The sequence below is a fragment of the Python bivittatus genome, unplaced genomic scaffold (genome assembly GCF_059951505.1).
Source record: "Python bivittatus isolate LINGU-HERP-01145 unplaced genomic scaffold, Pbiv_v1 ctg000560_np1212, whole genome shotgun sequence".
NCBI lineage: Eukaryota > Metazoa > Chordata > Lepidosauria > Squamata > Pythonidae > Python > Python bivittatus.
The window spans coordinates 1,493,627-1,514,529 of record NW_028277083.1 but is presented as its reverse complement, the minus strand read 5'-3'; the positions used below and the strand labels follow the sequence as shown (position 1 = coordinate 1,514,529).

The following is a 20,903-nucleotide window of genomic DNA, read 5'->3' as shown; positions in this document are numbered from 1 at the left end:
CCGTTGCTCTCCGGCTTAACCAGATGGTGTTTATTCTTAGAAGCTGTCTGAAGCTTTCCTGCTTCTCTGAGAATTGCTTTTAGCAAAGAGCATCCTGGATCTGCATGTTGAAGGGGGAATTTTTCGAGCTGGTGGTGGTTGGGCCTTCCCAACGATGCTAGGGCCACGGGCCAGGCTTGGCGATTGCAGGGCGTTGGGGGCTTCCTGGTGGAGACCAGCGTAACCATAATGGTGGATGAATTCTGCTGGAGCTGGCTGAATCCGTGACTCTTCTCCCCGGCCGTGGATGTTTTAAGGCGTGTGGCCTCTGAAAAGGGAGGCTTCAACATCCATCAACTTGTTGGCGGAAGCGATCTCTCGCCTCTTCCTTTGGAGAGCACCAACAAGTGTCTGTGAATTCAGCCCCTTTGTGCTCTCCGCAAGTCTCACAGTTCAATGGACGCGGTTTGAAAAGGGAAGGGGACTGGGGGTGGGGTGGGAGGGGAGGGGACCTGTGATGAGCTCTGGAGCACAAGATGGGAAGTGGAAGGGCTTTTCTCAGGTCTTCCCCCCCTCCCCCCAGTCCCCGCTCAGGGATCCTGTTGCAATGCGTTGGGCAGGCTTTCGAAACGGAAGGAAACGTGTTTCTGTTCTGCAGAAGGTACAGGGGATGGGACCTGTGATGAGACTCCTACAAGGGCTTTCTCTAATGGGGTGTTTCTCAACCTTGGCCACTTGAAGATGTGTGGACTTCAACTCCCAGAATTCCCCAGCCAGCCATGCATGGCTGGCTGGGGAATTCTGGGAGTTGAAGTCCACACATCTTCAAGTGGCCAAGGTTGAGAAACCTTGCTCTAATGTCATTGGGCTTAAAGAAGGGGAACTCAAGGGCCACACTGGGGCTTGAGGGCTTGTCCAGGGAGGGGGCCGGTGGCACGGAGTGAGGATGGTGATGGCTCAAGGCAAGATGCTGGTGCGGTAGTTGAGAATGGGGATGTCTCCGTCGTGGTAGCAGATAACTCTATGTGAAGTGTGAAAGAAGTCCCCTTCAGGCTCCTGTTTTCCCAGTGCCATGCCCGAGTGTGCAAATGTCCCATCCGATACCCAATTCTGAATTCCTTCTGGAGCGCCCTGCGTTTCCCCACCCAAGGGGGATCCTGCTGCTTCTCTGCGTGATCTCCTGCTCTGGAGTTCATCTCTGTCTTCTCAGGTGGCCAACGCTGGTGGTGCTTCATTTTATGCCCCGTGCATGTCTCATTCAGTCCTGGGGTAGGATTTGCCCTTCTCGGTCGCCTCTGCGTGGGACCACCTTCTGATGTCCCCCAGTCCACCTGCAATGAGTTGGACAGCACCGGGCAATTCGAGGTGCAGCTTTGCCTCAAGTCTTCCATTGGCCTTTGAGAAGAAGATTTTTTTGTCCAAATTGCACCCCTCCAGCACAAAAGTTGAAAGAACCACCCTGTTTTCCTTACGGGTGGATTGTGGCTTGGAATCTGTGCACCACCGCAGGCAAAGCTGAGAATTACCCCCATTCTTTAAAAAGTAGGTCACCCATCAACCCGGTAAACAAAACCCAGTGTGTAGTTTGTGCCTGGGGGGGAAGCAAGGCTGCAGCGGGAAGGAGGGGGGCGGTGCGTGCCGAAACCCGACTCCTTCAGCCGGCCATAAGCTGAGGAATCGGCCTTCAGACAATCTAAATTCTTCATCAGCCGAATCCAGATAAATAAAGTGAGCTGAGTCACTTTGGGCCATCTATTTCTTTGAATAACTCTGCAATTTTGTTTTGTTTTAAGCAAAACTATTTGGTATAATTTTGGTTTTGCAAGGCAGAGAGGCACGGGGCATGAAGCGAATGACCTGTTTCTCTTTCTCCTCCTCTTGGCAGCTTCATGTATTCTCTTCTAAGATGAGGCAATTGTGCCATTTCCTCCCTTCACGTACACATACATGTTTTTGAGAATCCCCAGCAAGGCCAGAAAAGATGCTGAGTCTTTTTTTCTTTTTTAATGTGAGCTGTGGTTCTTTCCAACCTGTAGAAATGCACTCCTTGTGTGCGTGCAACCTAGTCTGAACATCATTGCACTAAGCCATGATGTGTAGGACACCTTAAGTCAAAGCAAACGTCTTCAGCCTGCAAGTCAAGAGATGACCTGCTCTTGCTCCTTGCCTGTTGCCAAATGCAGGTTGGTTTCATTCTTCTGCGGGTTCTCTCGGTTCTAGATCTGTCCTGTGAGAAAACAGCGGGGTTAGTCCAGGAGAAGCAAAATGGGTAAATAATCACAGACGGGATGCTCTACTGAATTAACCCGTGACTTGTAAACTGATCGAAAGGTTTGCATGAACACCAGAACAACGCTGCCACTAACCTATTGCAGTGGCTTCTTACTGTGAGTGCCGCCTCTGTGCCTTTCACTGACCTGGGCAAGCTTTTGGAAGAAGGGAGCCTCGGGGGCCAAGGCAGGGGGTGGTTATCTCTTGCCAGTGGGTTGCAAGGGGTCAGTCGCTCGCTTGGGGATCTTTTCTGGGCAACGCTTGGACCAACTGAGCCAAGAAAGGCCCTTCCTGTGGGTGGCCTGACCGCCGCCGAAGAAGCCAGCCAGGGAAGCTTTCTGGGAGATGGGAGATGGACGCGTACAGCGTGTAGGATTGGACTGATCCGCAGGTGGCTAAAGGTGTGGCAGAGAGAGAAGAATGTGGGCAACTCCCTGCAGGAGCTTTGTTGCCACAAGAGCCGGAGGTGATGAACTTCTGGATCTTCAAAGGGAATCTGACAAGCACCTGGAAGAGAAGCTAATTCTGTTCTTGATAAAGCCTCCATGTTCAGAAGAAGGGTATCTTTCAGTACCAGTTACAGAGAAACAGTCACAGGAGACACCTGGTGCTGGTGCATTGCACCCATGGGCCTCTTATATATAACCCTTAATGAAGCTTTTAAGAAAAGAAGATAAAAACTAATACAAACGAATATAAAGGGAAGAAGAAAAGAGAAAAGGAATCAAAGGGAGAGCAAAAAGTGTAAGAAAAGGAAAAAAGAGAGAAATAGAAAAGAAAGGAAAAAGATACAAAGCGGTGGCTTCCAATATTCTTCACAGCAGTTATAAGTACAATTATCTTTTAACCTCTCTCTCTAAAGTGACATCATGACTCTCTTCTTTCTATAATCTATCCTGTCTAATCATCAAAGCCATAAATCACAAGTTCTTTTTTTTCATTTTTTACACAAAAGGTCCCTAAGAGGTTTCCAGCCACCAATAAATGCAGATAGTGCCTTGAGTCAAAGAAGTTAGTTTCTCCATCTCAGCAATTCCACCAGGCGTTCCTCCAGAGCGGGTAGTGTTGAATCTTTCCACCTCTCTGCATATCATAATCTTGCCGCCGTAATTGTACATTGAAATAATCTTCCGTGGCTTTTTTTCTAACCGTTTATCCATCAGTCCTAAAAGGAAAAAGTTCTGCCTTCAGATGAGTAGCACCCACGGGCTTCATCGAGGCCTCTAGCCGTCCGCGGCTAGAAACGGGATGCTCGGCTCGACAGGCGTCTTACGACTGCTGAGTCGATGAAGAATGGCGTCGTCGGAATGGCGATTCTCCCCTTTCTGTTTGCGAGGCTCTTCCTTGACTCTGGACTTTCTTCAGATATGGGGCTCCCGGGGTGGAGTTCACGGGGCTGCACAAAGAGACAGCGACTGTTACTCAGATGCACTTCCTACCTGGACAGGTAAAAGAGACGCGCGCGCCACAAGACCTTGGTTTTGCTTGATTGCTTGATTTGCTTCGGTTGGGATGACCCGAGGGCCTTGTCTGCGTTGCTGCTTAGAGTGGCCCTCCGAATCGGGGTTAAGAGAAAGGGGTGTAATTACGTTGGCAGCTTTATGAATATTATGTGTGTTCGAGGGCTAGCCTTAATAACCTTTACTGGAGTGGCAGGGAGGTGGGAGGGGGGCTTGCTTGGAAATGGACTTGAGAATGCCTTAAAAGCCCCCTCCCCGCTTTCCCGCAGGGTCTCCTGCTTTCCCTCCTGGATGACAACACACTCCACCTTTGGGAAGTTTATCAGAAAGACAGCTACTCCCACTTGGAAGAGACCCGTAGCTTTCTCCTCCCCGGACGACCAGGGTTCGACAGCGCTAAGTACTCACGGCTTCTGCCTCCCTTTGCCCCCCTTCCTTCTTCCTGGTTGGGGAGGGGGTGCCATGAGCCCTGGGCATCAGTGGGGTGGGGTGGGATTCCGCCTCCAGCGTCCTGGCCGCTTCCTTGTTCCTTCTTGGCTCTGTGCAGGAGCGGGGGGGGGGGGTTAGTTGGCTGGTTTCAGTCTGGGAAGATTGATGTCAGGTCTAGCCCAAGGAACTCCAAGAGACAATGCAAAATCAGTTCAGCTATGTTTATTAGCTATAACCTCTAGCAAGAATCTTCCCAGACTGAAACCCCAGGTCCCAAGTCAGCCAGCCACAACAGTGTGAATTCCTCAGGGAGGTGCCAGTCTCATCCTCTTGTAGTTCCCACGCTCCTGCGGCGAGCTAAGAAAATCCTTATCTCCCTGAACCTGGCCTTCATAATTCCATTCCATCACACTTTCCCTCCAAAGTGAGCATTGCTGCTGGTCCGTGCATGCACTCTGGAAATGCAGGGTGTCTTTAGGATCCAAGCTGGCACCCATGGCACCTCTTGGCGGAGTGATGTGTTGAGGGAGGCGGCTTTTCTTTGCACATCCCCTTTGGGGTGCTGATTGCCCACCCTTGCCACAAGGCTGCAGTGGCTTCCCTGCTTTCCTGTGAAGTTTGCTTTGGCCAGGTGCAAATGCCCGTTTGTAGGTGCCAAGGTCTGGGACGACGGTTTTCAAAATGCATTCTGGGTTCTGTTTGGAAGGACCAGTTTGCCAGAAAGTATCTCAGCCCCCTTGGTGGATCTTTCCATGCAGCCAGGGCTGCAGGGAGGTGCCAAAGGCATGGAGTCCAGCTCTTGATTTCCTCTCAGAATAAGTTATGCACCTCAGCTGTGGCCCAGGAGCCGCTGCACGGCACAGGGGAGTCTGCACTAACTTTCCCAGAAGGTTCTGAAAACCGCTGGCCAGATGATCCAGCCATTATGGTTCTTGTTGCAAGAGAGTTCTCTTTCTTCTGGTAGTTCTCCTCCCAGCATTACCCGGGTGACGGTGATCCTCCTGGGGTCAACCTGCAGCATAGCGTACCTTGGCACTGAAGGGGGTGGCATCTACTTCCTGGGACTTCCTGGCCTAACGCTGCTGGAGGACAGCACCCTGTACCAAGATGAAGTCCTGCAGAGGTGAGCTGCTCTAAGAAACTCAGGGTTTGATGACTAGAGTAGATGTCAGTGGGCATGGCTCTCTATGGGTGGGGAGATGGGTAGGCAGGAGAACAGTATCAGTGTGTGAAGAACCGGTCAACAGCTGAGGACATGGGATGGTTTCTGTAGGAAACACCAAATGCTAGAATGAGAGATCAGCGCGTGCCAGAGATCTCCAAGAAAGTTGCTGCTGTTGTCAGGTCAGATCATCAAACTGATGTCCTTCAGACATGTGGAGCTTCCACCATTAGAATTCTGTTTCCTGGCTCATCCTCCACTCTGGTTATCTACAATTTATCTTCTGGTTATTTTGTCCTGCCTGCACCGTTGTAGGGTAGTTAGCCTGTGGTGCTAAAACTGGGTCAAACAACTGAGAAGTTGTTTGACAGTTTTATGGCCAATCATTAGAAAAAACACATATGCCTCTGTGTGCCTTCGTTGATTTGGACATCAGTATATAATAAGAGAGGTTGGTCTTAATGGTGGGAGGTACATTTCATAAGGTGTCCTTCTATCCTCATTGCTGGTACACAAAATGAGGTCATGATCATGACTGTAGAAGGGCACCTCATGTCGCTCAGGTTTCATAACTACCTTAATTCCCTGGAAGTGGGGACTGGATATGCAGCTTTTGTCTTCCTCTCATCTTCCCAGTGTGCCTGAAGAATACCGATGTGGGAAGGCCCTCGGGCCAGTAGAATCTCTTCAGGAACATCCCCGAGACTCAGCAAAAATCCTCATTGGATATAGCAGAGGCCTGATGGTTCTGTGGGACAGAAGCTCAAGAGAAGTTCATCATCTTTTCTTGGGCAACCAGGTAGGTTACTTGGCTGGGCTGGATAGAGTCTTCCTCACAGAATATCCCCACCCTCTTTTTTTGCAGGAAGTTACCAAGATTAGATAGAATATAGCTGAGGAATCTCTCCTGCCCCAAGACCTTGAGGAGCTGAAACTAGCCTTCATGGGAGATTAGCAGGCGATTAAAAGGAACAGGGAACTGTACTGGAGAGCTTCACAGATTGCGTTCCCTTGAGCAGGATTAAAAGCTGATCCCCATAATGCTTAAAAGTCTGAAGTGGCTTGAGGGACCAAGCAGGTGCTCCCAAAATGTCTTGTACCCACATAACCTTAAGTAGCAGGTCGACTTTCAGCCTCTTTTTCTCCTCTGTGCCCAAGGCTTCATGGCTTAGCTTGGGTCTGCGGCTTTTTTGCAGCAACTGGAAAGCGTCAGCTGGGAGCGGAGCGGACGGACACTTGTCAGTTCCCACAGTGATGGGGGGTATGCGCTGTGGTCAGTGGCCGACAGTTCTCCCAGGACTCTGCAGCCAACAACTTCCACGGTCCCTTATGGTGAGGCTGATCAAGAGAATCTCCGTGAGGTCTGGTCCCTGGGTCCCTTTGAGTCTGGGGTCCAGATGCCAGTTGTCCCAAAGCCCAGAAGATAAACAAGCATATGGGTCACCAAGCAGAGGGGGAGTTTCCCAAGGAGCCTGGGCACACGAATAGAGGAAACGGAGGACTAATCAGCCAATGTTTAGTAGAGAGAGTTAATTAAGCCCACCTGGACAGAGGTCTCCACTGCTCTTCACCCTTTCTCCCCTGCTCTTTCTCTTCAATGGCTGTTAACCACTTTGGGGGTTTTGTTGATTGTCTAAAATGATCTTTGGGTCAGCATTGCTGCTGTTCCATGTAGGGATAGACTCTCTGTACCCCTATCCACTCCCAACAGACCCTGCATTGATTTCAGTGCAAACTCTTTCCAAAGTGGGTTTACCATGAACACCACCATCTTTTTAATGGGACGTGAAGTTTTTCTCTTTCCACAGATGCAAAGGTCTACAGAGCCACCAGCCCATTTCAGAAGCTCTCCTTCTTCTCTTCTAGGTCCATTCCCATGCAAAGCCATCAACAAGATTCTGTGGCAGATGTGTGACTCGGGGTACGTTGCATTTCTGCATTTGTCTGATTGACTCCCCCTGCTTTTATCCTCTCCTGCTTCTGATCTTCTGTTTCCTCTCTCACAGAACGGCATTTGCTTCCTCTCACTTCTTCTGTGGATTTCTGCAGCCCTCCTCAGGTGGTGGGTGCAGAACAAGGAACCATAGATGACTTTTCTCTGGTTTTTTTTTGTCTTCTCCAAAGGGGCCACTTCATCATTTTCAGCGGGGGGATGCCTCGAGCCAGTTATGGGGACAGGCACTGTGTGACTATCCTGCAGGGTCAGACCTTGGTCACTCTGGACTTTACATCGCGTGTGATTGACTTCTTCACGGTGGGCAGCACAGAGGCAGAAGAAGGTGCGTAGGTATCTCTTCATTGGAGGCATATTTTGCTTGGGCTTTGAGCAAATGCTCAAAGCGGTTGATGAGATGAGAAGTAATGAAAACCACATTTAGTGTACTGTTAAGATTAAGGCTACCATGGATTGGCAGCTGAAAGGCTGACAGGAGATCCGTGTCTGTACAGGGAGGTATGCTTAGCTCCCAAGGGGGTCTTCCAAAGGGTAGAAGCAATGCAGGAGAAGGCCATCTCCTGCAGGCCAGAAAGATGGATCTCTGACAGGGGTCACAAAGGTCTTTCCTGCAGATCTTAATGGCTGGACAGGTTCATAACTCAAAAGGTTCTCCCTTGAGTTGTTTACGGTTTTAAAATTTAATTACACTTTAATTGCTTCTTGGGAAGTAACTGGCAGCCAATGCAGATCTCTTGGAACCGGCATCAGATGATCTCTGCACCTTGAACAACTTCCTGTCTCTGAGCGTTTTTCAGTCTTCAAAAATGCGACCCTAAACGTTCTTCCATCCACCCCGTTTTTCTCTCCTGGGTGTCAGTTTTGTAAACTTTCTCCCTTCCAGTGATACAACCTGGTCTTTCTGCACTAAACCATAATTGAGAGGTTGCATGTTTTATCCCACCGTTACCAGAATTCGACAATCCAGCAGCCTTGGTGGTCCTGGTGGAAGAGGAGCTGGTGGTGATTGACCTGCAGACGCCGGGCTGGCCCACAATTCCTGCACCCTACCTGGCTCCCCTCCATTCCTCGGCCATCACCTGTTCCTACCACATCTCCAACGTCCCCCTCAAGCTGTGGGAGAGGATCATCAGTGCAGGCGAACAGCAGAGCCCTCGCCTTTCTTCAGTGGTGAGTTGGGAAATGTGCTTTGGCCATGCACTGTACCTTGTTTACCAAATTCCAGGATTCTGATGGGTGTCTCCCTGCTGTAGCCCTGGGACACGGAGTTGGGTCTATTTCTTTGACCTTCGGTGGTCAAGAAATCTGGATTCCAAGATGCACTGATGGTTTGTGCCTGCTGGGGCTGGGTGGGGGAGGTCAGGTGCACCATAACTGGATCCAAGAGATCCTTGTAGGCAGCGCCAACTAGATCTAAAAGCAGGGCACAACCTCACCTACCTATGCCTGGAGGTGCAGACAGTAAGGAAGATGATCTTCACAGTGATATGCAGGAACCGTTGCCTAGGCAAAAGGGGCAGAACTGTTTTTTAAGTCCAGAATTATGAGATAACATTTGGAAGCGGCTCAGATAGACATTTCCCTAATTCACTGAACAATAAGGAGGAGGAGGGGAAAGAGGTCCAGCGCCATCAGACTTGCAAGATTGTGTTACGATTGCCCATCTCAATAAAAGTAGTCATAGGCTTCCTGTGGGGTTGATTTCCTGGTCTGGTCTACCTAGTGGGGCTGACAGGTAGCCACCTCTGGATACATAAGATTACCTCTAACTGTAGACTGGTGGTTTAAGAACGTTTCTGATTTGGACCTCTGCTCCTTGAATTAATGCCTCCATCTTCCTTTTGGTACAAGGGAGGAGTCTGTAAAAAAGGAAGCCCAGCGCTTGTTCATCTCTGGAATCAAAAGTGCTGTAATCTGGCTGAAAGCGGCCTCTCTGCCAAATCAAAAGCTTGGAGGAGGGGGCCTGTTTGGTGGGGGATCCAAAGCAGCTAACCCTCCCAGCCATTCTCCACATGAATGACTTTCCACGCAGCTGTCTTCAAGTTTTGTGCTGTGTGGACAAAATGGATGAAAACCAAAGCAACCTGTGTGTGTTTGTGCCTTAAACAGCCCTGGCCCATCGATGGAGGGCGGCCTCTTGCTCAGGAACCCACACAGAGGGGGCTGCTCTTGACCGGGTAAGTGGTCAGCATCATTGTTGCTAGCCGCAGAAGTTCCCTTGGGGCACCCTTGTGGGAAAAGTCTTGGTGAGTTAGCCAGGAGCTAGCAAGGCCACTTGAGGGTTTCTTATGGGGTGAAGCCAAAGGTTTGGGGGCAGCTTTTGTGCTAGGAAAAGCCTGCGAGGGAAGGTTGCCCTAAAGTCCTGAGAGAATCCTAGAGAGGGGAGAAAAAGAGTTATTCATGCAATGCAGTCCCAGCTCATTTGGGAGATGTCAGATGGAGAGGTTCTAAGCTGGCCAAGCTAAGAGATGCCAAGTAGGATACAGCTGTGGTGGAGTCCTGAGAAGGAGGCGGCTTACAGTGGGGAATGCTAGCTTCCAAGCTGAGAAGCGGAGACGTTGACCAATGTTGGCCATGAGCGAGGATTAAATTCCTCCTGCAAAAAATAAAGGAAAGAACATAGACATGTTGTGGTTGAGGTACAGTTGCCAGAATGGCACCAAATCCATTCCACTTCCTGCCTTTCTTCTCCTCAGGCATGAAGATGGCACGGTGCGTTTCTGGGACGCTTCCGGAGTGTCCCTCAAGCCGCTGTACAAGCTGGGCACGGCCAACATCTTCCAGACAGACTGTGAACACAACGACAGCTTGAATCAATCCTATGAGGAGGAGTGGCCTCCTTTTCGGAAGGTGCCAACAACCCTGGGTTCAATTTCTTTCCTCTTGTGTGTGTGGAGGAGGGAAGCCCTCTGGCTGCTGAGTCATCGGAGGTGGTTGATGTTCCAGCCCTGGGCAGGGATTTGGTTTCTGTAGTGCTCCAGATCTTGCTGAAGCGTATCACCAGTGGGCTCCTGCGGGTCGTAGTCTGGCGGCGTCTGGAGGCCCACCCTTGGCTCAGAACAAGACTGTTGATGATTGCTGGAACCAGAAGGTCCATCTTTTGACTCTCCACCTGCAAGAGCTTTTTCTCCTCCAATGAAAGAAACGGCCTGTGGCCTTGGGTCAAGCTAGGCGTGACGTCAAGTGTGTCTTTGTGGGTTAACAAGGCTGTGTAAACAACTGCGGAAAGTTGCTGTTTAGTTCCAGTAGTAACTCCGTCCCGGCTGCTTCAGGAAAATAACTTGGATCAGGCAGCAAAGGGGAGGGAAGGATTAAACATGGTTTCCCCGCCAGGTTTAATCCTGGTTCTGCATGTTTGGACTGAGTTTTGCTACACTGGGTCTGTCTGAAGAGAGCTTGACGTCTTCTGCGTGTTTTCACTCTATTTCCATGTATATATGTAAAAAAAAATCAAGGCACTTTCTGATCCCTAGAAAGGGTCTCTTTTCCCCACCCCGTTTTCTTTAGATGATTTGATTAAGCTCTGTGGAGGTGTGCCCCCACGTGGCCAAAGAGGCTGAGGAGGAGAGAAAGATCTTGTGCCTCAGCCTTCCTGGTGTTAAAGTCCACTTCTTCCCTAAACGGTCCCTCTCCAATTTTGTTGTCTTTGCTCTTAAACATTAAAAGCAGAATTGCCCAAGGACTGGGGGAGCACTGTCCTATTGGGGAGGGCTTTAATTAGCTTGTCCACCTATTCTGCTGTGTGCTTCCAGAACCAGATTGGACCTTTTTTCACTCCGGGTTTTAAATGTAAATTTTGCCAACAGCATTGGCTTCTTTGAGTGCCTTTCTGGAGCAGCTTCATAGCTGATAGATTAATTTTGTAACTCCCCCCCTCTCCCAGTTTGTGTGGGGCTAGCAAATGGGCCTGTTCTTGCCAACAGCTGTTCTTCTAAGAATACATCTCCAGAATATACATCTAAAATGCTGGACTTGAAGGCTACAGAATTCATTTGTTCCTGGCTCCGAGGAACACCATACTCATTTTCTGTGTGAAGAATCTGACTTTGTTTTTCGTTCTATCTCTTTGGGGACAATTCACTATGTTCATCCAGGTTGGCTGCTTTGACCCTTACAGTGACGACCCCCGGCTGGGTGTCCAGAAGATCTCCTTGTGCAAATACACAGCTAAGATGGTGGTTGCTGGCACGGCAGGGCAGGTAATAGTTGTGGAGCATCTGTTGGGATTCCTCCAAAATCCAGCCTTTTTTCTCCAGAAATCTGTAGCTTCATCTTCGCCTTGTGGCCTGCCATAAATGGCCTTCTCCAATCAAGTGGGGAAGACTGGGGTGGAATAATAGAAGATGGAAATCAGTCAGTTGGGTGATGGTTGCAGTTGGGGGAAGATGGAGAAGGTACATGATAGGCCCTTGTAGGTATTCAGTGGGGGTATTATTGGAAGAAGCAAGGAAGGGATGATGAAGTTATTTAAGGGTGAACGAGGTCTGTGATGCTTCGGAAATTAGGGACAAGAAGAGAGAACAGTGGAGTTGCTTGAAGGAATCAAAGATCACAAGGAATCTTAAGGGTCATAGACCTGGAAAGAGAGCTGTGCAAAAGTGTGAATATAATTGTGTTCAAGTTTACAGACCTCAGTACAGCTTTCGGTCTACTCCAGGATGAATCAGAGAAGTGACCGAAACGTATCTGGGGTTTTTCTCTCTTTGGCAGGTGCTGGTGATGGAGCTCAATGATGAGAAGTCAGAGCACATGATCAGCATTGCTGTGGTGGACCTACTCCAGGACCGTGAAGGCTTCACGTGGAAGGGGCACGACCGGCTTCCCCCCAAGAATGGTGCCATCTCCTTTGCCCCCGGCTTCCAGCCCAGCGTCCTCCTGCAGTGCCTGCCCCCTGCAGCTGTCACGGCTGTCACCCTACACTCAGAATGGAACTTGGTGGCCTTTGGAACCAGCCACGGCTTTGGCCTCTATGACTACTACCGCAGGAACCCTGTGCTGGCCAGGTAGAGAAAGCACTGCCAGATGCAAATCCATGACTCTGAAATGGAGTCGATATTTGCCACCACCGCCTTGGAGTGCAGGGCAGTTTCTGAGGAGCAACTCTGATATAGGGGTAAACCCCCAGATCTTGCAAACAAACCCTAACTCTAACCCTAACCAAGTTGTTCTGCAAAAGCTCATGCAGTAATGTGATTGTTTCATGCCTTCCCTGTTAGAAGCACATCTGGTTTTTGCTTGGTTAACTGGATGCCCAACCTTTCCTTATCCAGCCTACGCAATTGCCTAGTACTTTCTGTTGGTAGTCAAAATACCTCTTCCTCGTTTTGAGCACAGTGGCACCCAGACGTAGCGATGGCCAACTTTTTGTCATGGATCCACGACTAAATGCTTGCCTCTGTTCCCGTCTGTCTTGTGCATTATGTTCCAAGAGACCATGACAATGGAACAACTGAGAATGCCGCAGTAGGACATCTTCCAGCATAACTTAAAGAATGTTCTGTTCAAAACCGCAGGGCCGTAAGGGACAGATTCCAAAACTTTAAATAATGACCCATTATGCACTTTGTCAAAATATAATTAAGGGCCATCAGGTAATCTGATTAATACCCAGTTAAGGCGCAGGAGTCAAGGGGAAATCAGAGGATTGCCTGGGCGTGTAAAGATCTTCCCCAACACTCCAACCCAGCCCCCCTTGAGATGGGGGGAGGAATGACCTTCTCAATGGCCATCTATTAAGGGGGTTATGAGCCAATAATTCTGCAGAACTAGAGCGGGCGTGAAACGCTGAACATCCTTCCGTCCATAGTTGGCCTATCCCAGGGCTGAAGCCCCGTTGATTAGTCTTCATAGCTTAAAGACACCTGAAGGGTGATTGTGATTGTTCTTTACTGATAGGTGCACCCTGCACCCCAATGATTCTCTCGCTATGGAGGGCCCCCTCTCACGGGTCAAGTCCCTGAAAAAGTCCCTGCGTCAGTCCTTCCGCAGGATCCGTAAGAGCCGCGTGTCGGGCAAGAAGAGAGTCACTGCCAGTAGCCCCTCAAGCAAGGTAAGCAGAGGGAGAGGTGGCAGCCGCGGGGCATTTGCCCAAGCGGGCCTCGTGAGCAGCTCAGGGCTCATTCCGTGGGTTTGAATTGTGGATCAAATTACGATGGGAGGAAAGATGGAGATTTCTGGGAACTTGCTCAAAGGACAGGGGTTCTGGGTTCAGTGAGAGTGAATCAAGTCTGGGCAGCAGTGGAAAATATTGGAGCGATGCCATCAGGAGGGTTTCCTTAAGGCAGTGTTGTCCAAACTTGGCCACTTTAAGATGAGTGGACTTCGACTCCCAGAATTCCCCAGCCAGCCATGCTGGCTGGGGAATTCTGGGAGTCGAAGTCCACTCATCTTAAAGTGGCCAAGTTTGGACAACACTGCCTTAAGCGAAAAGAGCCAGCATGATGGACTGTCTGCAGCCCCGGACTGAGGAGGTGGGTTTGAATCTCTGCTTCAGAGCTGATTGGGGGTCTGTAGCATTTGGGATTTCTCCGTTTCACCTTCCTCTGGGAGTTTTTGGGAAGATGAAGTTAACTGTTCCCCTCTTCTCCCCCCACCCCAAACGGTACTCCAAATTCTACGGAGGAAGGATGGATGAAAAATCTAGTGTGTAAAAATAAAGGACAACAAATCATTTTGAAACAAGAAGGCAACGGAGAAGACCTTTCCACGGACGGAGAACGTGGTCTTCTGTCTTAGGGGTTGGGTGAGCACCTTTGAGGCTCTGCTGAGAAGCCACCTTGATCCGAGTCTTGCCTCACCTGCTTCTCACCCCCACCAGGTACAGGAAGCGAACGCCCACCTGGCTGAGCAGCCTGGGCCCCACGAGGTGGAGATGGCTCCCGTTCAGCGGCGGATCGAGCCTCGCTCGGCAGACGATTCGCTGTCTGGCGTCGTGCGTTGTCTCTACTTTGCAGACACCTTCCTCCGAGATGGTAAGGGGGAGACCGCAATGGGAGGAGAGCAATTCCCAAAGGGAAAGGAATCCTCCAGTTAGTACTCAGTGTGCGTGGGGGGGCGGCTTTGCCTCATTCTGGTTTCCAGATATAAACACTTGGCCGTCTTGGGCTTTAAGCAGCGGGCTGGAAAAGCTTTGGGTGGTGGGTGGGGAATTTCGCATCGCTTGCAAAACTCTCTATTGGGGTAGAAAAGGCTGGAGAGAAATGGCAAGGAGAAGCTTTTCTCTCCTCAAGGAGGGGGCGCAAAGATTACCCCTGGTTGCAGCAGAATTTTTCTTACCGTGACAAGACACGTGCGTCCTCATGTGAATGCAATAATGCAGCTATCTTCAAGCTTGTAGTCGAAGGATAGTAATAAAAGTTAGTCTGTAAGATGCGTAAAATATTAGAAGGTGTGGTTAGTGTTTAAAATAAAAAAGATGCCCATAAAGGAAAAAGGGATGGAAAACGAGGCAAAGAGATAATTAGTGTAAAAGACACACTTATAGCAATAATGGGAAGCGATTCTCACGCGTTGTCCTTTGCCTCCTTCTCCAAGCCCACCTTCCGGGTCTTTGGGCAGATTTTCAGAGGCTCAACCTCTGCTTCAACCTTCCTTACAAGAGGGCCCTGAGGGGTCTTGCTGGCAGTGAGCGATGGGAACTGTGGTGCATCGCTCGTAGAGAGTCTGGTGGGTCCTCAGAGGCTGAGGAGAGGGGCGGCCCCCTCACATTTCTCCTCCCGTCTCTCCGCAGCCGCGCATCACGGGCCCACCATGTGGGCTGGCACCAACTCTGGCTCGGTGTTTGCTTATGCCCTGGAAATCCCTTCCCAGGAGAAGTTTTCAGAGCGCTCGGTGGAGGCGGTCTTGGGCAAGGAGATTCAGCTCATGCACAGAGCGCCGGTGGTGTCGATTGCCGTCCTGGATGGCCGAGGGAACCCTCTGCCGGAACCGTACGAGGTCTCTCGGGACCTGGCCAAAGCCCCTGATATGCAGGGCAGCCATTCGGTGCTCATTGCTTCAGAAGAGCAGTTCAAGGTAATTCTGGGCGACGGAGAGGAAGCCCTCAAGACGTTCTTCCTGGTGGCCCCTGGCGTTTCAGTGGCAGTTCCGTGTTTTCTTACTGTTACGATAGAGCATAGGAGGGCCCCATAAGCAACCATTTGGGGGATGAAGGGACTGGACATGATTTGCTCATTCAGAGTGAGAACAGAGAGCGTTTCCCTCCCTCCGAACTGGCTTCCTGCCATTGTACAATAATTTCCTCCTCGTCTGAACTGATTCTTCAGGGGCTGGGATCGGTCTTCCCAGCCCCAAATTGTACAAATAAATGCTGCTGTAGGTCCCAGTGGCCAATGTCTGAGGAGACCTAGTTTAAAGCTCAGCTTGCTTTTGGTCTCTCTTCCTTTTGCCGGCTGCAGGTGTTCACCCTCCCCAAAGTCAGTGCCAAAACCAAGTTCAAACTGACCGCCCACGAGGGTTGCCGTGTCCGGAAAGTGGGGTTGATGAGTTTTGCCAGCGCCACGTGCGACGACTATTCTGAGAATGGACTGGCCTGCCTCACCAACTTGGGGGACCTCCACGTCTTCACGGTGCCCAGCCTGAGGCCGCAGGTCCACTACGACTGCATCCGGAAGGAAGATATCAGCGGTATCGCCTCCTGTGTGTTCACCAAGTACGGCCAAGGTGAGCCCCGTGGCAGCCGCATCGGAAACTGTCCAAGACATCTGCAGCTTTTCCTCTGAAGGAAAGTGATTGGCGGTGTGGGACGCCCTGAGAAGCCTTTGAGAAGATGGTGGGGAGAGAAAGAGGGAGATGTGAGGAGGCCAGTCGGTGCATTCAAGAGAGATTCACATCGCAGATAATTCAGATGTGGAACTCTCTGCCTCGAGGCTTGGCCGTGGCTTCAGTGGGCTTTGGATGAGGGCCACGCGGGCTGGCTGAAGGGAGAGGCGTTAATCAGCAGCTAAACTTCCTGGTTGGAGGACGTCCAGCGCTGGCCACGCGCAACGGGGCTGCCCTTCTCAGCCTCAGAGCTGCACCTTCCTAACAGTTGGGGATCTCTGCCTGGCCAGGATTGGAACCAGGATCCCGGGTCCCTGCTTTGAGCCCGCCCTGCTCTGCAAATGCAGAGTGTAACCCCGGGGAGGCAGTCTTTTGCAGGGTGGGGAGGACATGCGGTTTTTTGAAAAATATTATTTTGGGGCGGTCCAGGGCTGCAGGGATTGGGCAGTGTGGCAATGATGCCACTGGAGTGACGAGGAGCTGGATTTTGGATCCAGCATCTTCCTCTCTAACTGCCAAAAGGTATAATGAAGGCAGTGCATGGATTTTATTTAGTTTGCTACAGGAAAGTTGCGCCACTCTTACTTGACAAGGTAAGCATTTGATTCCCTCCGTCCAACAGCTCAGAAAGAAAGAGGCCGTGTTTAGTCCTGTCCTCTCCAGTTCCGCTCGTGGCTGGGTTCACACGATACACTGAACCAGTTCAAGGAAAGCCCCCGTGTGCCCCACACACGCCGTGCTGGGTTTTCTTTCACTTGGTGGCTTCCTAGGTGGCCCAAACAAGCCTGTTTGGTTCGTTCTAGTTCAGCGTCTCATGCATATGTACAAAAAGGATGACGGGAACCAGGTTACGTGGCTTGGGTGGTTGCCGCCAAGGTTGCTCTGGTGGCCCTGCTGGCCTTGCCTTCTGGACCTAGAATTTGGGCCTTCCTTCCGTGGGGAAAGACTCTGCTGTTGCATCGCCGTGAGTCTCTTGGGGGCAGAGAGGCCTTCAAGCAGACCTCCTAACCCCCTTTCCTTTCTGTTCCCTTGGCAGGCTTCTACCTGATCTCTCCGTCAGAGTTTGAACGCTTCTCCTTGAGCACCAGGAACATCACAGAGCCGCTGTGTGTGCTGGAGACAAGCCGCGCCCACGACAGCACTTCTCCAGGGTGAGGGCTCTGACCCCCTTGCCATCATCGCCGCTGTTTGGCATGTCCAGCTGAGCCTCTCAGGGGCGTTTCTCCTCTAAAAACGGGGATGGGAAGCCCCTTTGGTGCAGAAGAGCCTCTGCCAACGCAAAGGCCAGGCAGAGGTCAACCCAGAAGGGTGGACAGCTGGCTCCCTGCAAAGTGTCTTTAAGCAGGAGCCAGATTACTGACCACTCGTGTGGCTGAGAGGTGCTCACGAGTGGGTGATGCAGCCCAAAGGGCTTTGTGTTTATATCCAAACTCAAAGAAACTATTCCAGTAGATCAGGGTTCCTCAATCTCAGCAACTTTTAAGATGGGTGGACTTCAACTCCCAGAATTCCCCAGCCCAGAAGTCCACCCATCTTAAAGTTGCTGAGGTTGAGGAACCCTGCATTAGATCATTGTCCTTCAGAGACAAACGTAAGGGGGTGATACACAACCTGGATGCATTTTGTGGAAAATAAAAAAGCCACGGTGGTGGGTGGGGGGCTTGATCTGTTGCCCGTCTCTCTTTCCCACGGCTGCAGTTCCCAGGCAAGTCTCCTGGATGTGGGGAGGGAGCAAGTCTCCTGGATGCGGGTCGAGGTTTAAAGCCTGCCGTGTCCCACCTCACATCCACAGCTTGGAGGAGGGAAGTTCACAAGATGTGGTCCAAGAAGTGAAGACGGTGGTCACGATGCTGGGATCACAGCCCTCCTGCTTTTGATGTGTGTCAGCTGGGGGAGCAATTCACAGCTGCTGCTTGCTTAAGATCCTTGTTGACCAACTGTAGGGAGGGCATTTATGCTGTGTGCATGCAGGCAGAGAGGCCTGGGGTAGCAGATGGAAACGTAGCTGCTGTTCCCTTTTGATTACAGAAATAACTTCACGGCAACGCCGAAACTAAGCCAAGCCAATGGGACACACGTTTTACAAGGATCAGAGGCTAACCATTCCCCTGCCAGCAACGATCGTAAGGAAAAACACGTTTTCAGCTCTTTGGCAGATTAGCAAACCATCCAGCGTTTGGTTTTCATGGCAATCGGATGCAAGTTGTTTCAAAGCTGGTTCAGCCTGAATCCTCTGCAAACTGTCGGCTTCAGTATATCTTCTGATAAAATGACGTATGGGTCTATTTATGTCCCCATAGAAGAGAATCTCTAGCCCAGGGTTGAACCGTGGAGTTCTTGGGGCCCTCTCAGCTTGGCGGTTTGCTTGCCTTTCAGTACCCAGCTGAGATGACATTGGATATTTGTCTGTCTGTCTGTCTGAGAAAAATCACCCTGTACAGTGTTGCATGTTTTAAAGAGAAGTCCAGAGAGTTTTGAAGGAAATTCCAGTACCCTCCTGTAAAATGAAGCTTGCTCATTCTTTAAAAATAAATTCAGAAAGTTTTGAGGGAGGTTTTGTGACTGATCCAGCCACAAAGAATTAAGTGTTTTAAAGACAGAGAAGGTTAACTTTGAATTCTGGATGTTTACGACAATATTGCAAACCTCTGGCTGATTTATTACCTTCAGGGTCTCCTGAAGACCACCAAACGTCGTTTGCCCCAACGCCGGTTGACTCCCCTGACAGTAGCATCGACACCCCCTTAAATACCACTGGAGATATTACAGTCGAAGAAGTGAAGGACTATTTGGCGTAAGTCTCTGTCCCGGGGTAGTAGGCCCGGGCGTAAAAGATTCTGTGGCATGAAGATGGTGCTCCTGGCGCCTGCAACCAGGCAGGATGGCACGGCCCGTCTCAAGCACACAAGCGTGTGCCTTATCTCATTCGGTCCATTTTTGTAGGGAGGAGGTGGGAAGTGCTGGAAAAGACACACCTACCCCCCATGTGTAACTTCTACTAATAGTCTTTCCACCAATGTTAGAGAAAACATTTGTATTTTTGAACAAAGAATGGTGGAAACGATTCCTTGCAGCTCTGTTTGTGTGGATCAGGCCCGTGACAAGCAAAAGATGGTGGGCTGTTTAGCTTGGTGGACTCTGGAAATGGCAGAATAATGGTTAGGTTGGTGTCTATCGGGGTAATCAGCTGTGGGGTCTGGGGAACGCTGCCCTTTCCAGTGGCCAAAGACAAGGTGGCGCAGGCCATCTCTGTAGGGGTCCGCCTAGTTTGGGGGCAACGTTTGGCCGAGGGCATCTTGGAAACTGGGTCTTCTCTGGGCTGGCAGCTCTCGCCTTGTCTCGTTCCAGGCCCTCCGAGGAAGCGGAGAGGAATCTGCGGAACATAAACGAGGACGAGGCCCGATCCCCAGGGATCCTCATTAAATGAGGTATGTCCAGGGAACTGCCCTTCCCTGCTCCTCCCGTGTCACGTTCTCAGGACCGCCCGTGTTAAGTTTTGAGTGGTGCATCGGGCGCTTTGTGAAGCCGAGGCTGAACAGGGGCGTACGTTGGGAGGGGACACAGCAGCAGAAGAAACATGGCACGAAATAAGAGATGTCCTTTTATTGTAATGTGGGATAAAGTTTACAGTTGCTCTCTCCTCTTCTCCAGTGCAGCCAGAACGGGAAAGGGGGTGAGTTTGCAGTTCCTGGAAAAGGTGGGCTGGGCTGGGCTGGGGTTAGCCTGAGACGGACTCCGTGGTCTGTCCAGCTGTCTTAACATGTGGTCATTTCCTTGACAGGGACCCTGCACCGTCCAGCGTGATGCTCGGCGCTCCAGGACCAAGACTGACAGCTGTTTGTGCAACAACTGTTGGTCCTCTCTCTCCTCCTCCAGACTCTTCCTTGCGTATTTTTTTTACAAAGAGTTGTAATCTTTTTCTAACACGTGGCCTGGAAGCGGGTGGGCGTCATCTCTTCCTTGGTACCTCTCCGAGTTTGCATTTTTTTATATATATATATAAAAAAGGAAAAGAGAACAAAACAAAACAAAAATGTGCCAACCTCCTGCAGGACCACGTTTTGAGGGTCTGCTCTTCCATTGCACAAGGACCTCGAAACCTTTACGCTTCCTCTGGAAAGTGAAGCCGCTGACGGCGCGTGGGGGAATGACAAGGCTGCCCGCCCTGAGGTCTCACTGCTAAGAAAGCAATCGGGATCTTGTGGCCAAGCGTCACGTTTCAATGGGGGAAAGGAGCTTTGGACGGACGGGTGGACGGACGGACGGATTTTGCCGTGCTGTGGCGCTGGACAGTTCCTTGGCCTTTCTTTGGCTATAGTTGGAGATGTCTACGAACGTTCAGATTCTTCCGCCCTTGCTTAAAACACCCTTTTTCCTCTTGAGCAACCTCCTCTGTCTCTGGGCTGAATGCCCCGGGAACATCTGTACCTGATCCAAGGACAAATTAAATATTTCCTGCTCACAGGACACTCGCGGGAAATTTGGGGCCAAGACCGGATTTGAAGAAATGCTTTTTTGTGATACTGATGGAAACCAACCAACCAACCAACCTACCTTCCTTCCTTCCTTCCTTCCTTCCTTCCTTCCTTCCTTCCTTCCTTCCTTCCTTCCTTCCTTCCTTCCTCCCTCCCTCCCTCCCTCCCTCCCTCCCTCCCTCTTGATTTGGAGGGAACGGTTGAAGATTCCCCCCCCCATTTCTTAATTACACAAGATTTCTAACGGGGGGGGCGGGTATTTATCCCAGCACGAAGCAGATTTTGTGGAACAGGCAGCTGCAGCGCTGCAAGAAAATTATAGCATTTCACGAAAATACCGAGTAAGAAATACGATGATGCCTTTTCGATATTGTTCACTTTTCCTTCCTCCCCTCTTTGTGTAGTTTGAATGT

At 50.6% G+C, this 20,903-nt stretch overlaps 1 protein-coding gene across 2 annotated transcripts in view; it reads left to right on the top strand.

Annotated features, from left to right (window-relative positions):
• Positions 1 to 20,642, top strand: part of LLGL1 (LLGL scribble cell polarity complex component 1) — a 36,829-nt gene extending 16,187 nt beyond the window's left edge. Inside the window, exons 3-23 of one of the 2 annotated variants that reach the window (XM_088147919.1) lie at positions 3,616 to 3,697; positions 3,980 to 4,095; positions 5,104 to 5,262; positions 5,938 to 6,100; positions 6,498 to 6,633; positions 7,168 to 7,222; positions 7,426 to 7,580; positions 8,208 to 8,425; positions 9,365 to 9,432; positions 9,952 to 10,105; positions 11,350 to 11,454; positions 11,966 to 12,258; positions 13,151 to 13,304; positions 14,073 to 14,226; positions 14,985 to 15,268; positions 15,652 to 15,916; positions 17,052 to 17,166; positions 18,044 to 18,138; positions 18,686 to 18,809; positions 19,364 to 19,443; positions 19,797 to 20,642. In XM_088147919.1, coding sequence (XP_088004045.1) covers positions 3,616 to 3,697; positions 3,980 to 4,095; positions 5,104 to 5,262; positions 5,938 to 6,100; positions 6,498 to 6,633; positions 7,168 to 7,222; positions 7,426 to 7,580; positions 8,208 to 8,425; positions 9,365 to 9,432; positions 9,952 to 10,105; positions 11,350 to 11,454; positions 11,966 to 12,258; positions 13,151 to 13,304; positions 14,073 to 14,226; positions 14,985 to 15,268; positions 15,652 to 15,916; positions 17,052 to 17,166; positions 18,044 to 18,138; positions 18,686 to 18,809; positions 19,364 to 19,442 — 2,974 coding nt within the window. In that variant the 3' untranslated portion in view covers position 19,443; positions 19,797 to 20,642. Of the gene's footprint in view, positions 1 to 3,615; positions 3,698 to 3,979; positions 4,111 to 5,103; positions 5,263 to 5,937; positions 6,101 to 6,497; positions 6,634 to 7,167; positions 7,223 to 7,425; positions 7,581 to 8,207; positions 8,426 to 9,364; positions 9,433 to 9,951; positions 10,106 to 11,349; positions 11,455 to 11,965; positions 12,259 to 13,150; positions 13,305 to 14,072; positions 14,227 to 14,984; positions 15,269 to 15,651; positions 15,917 to 17,051; positions 17,167 to 18,043; positions 18,139 to 18,685; positions 18,810 to 19,363; positions 19,444 to 19,796 lie in introns of both variants that reach the window. The other variant, XM_088147918.1, reaches the window with a different exon arrangement.
• Positions 20,643 to 20,903: the final 261 nt, after the last annotated feature.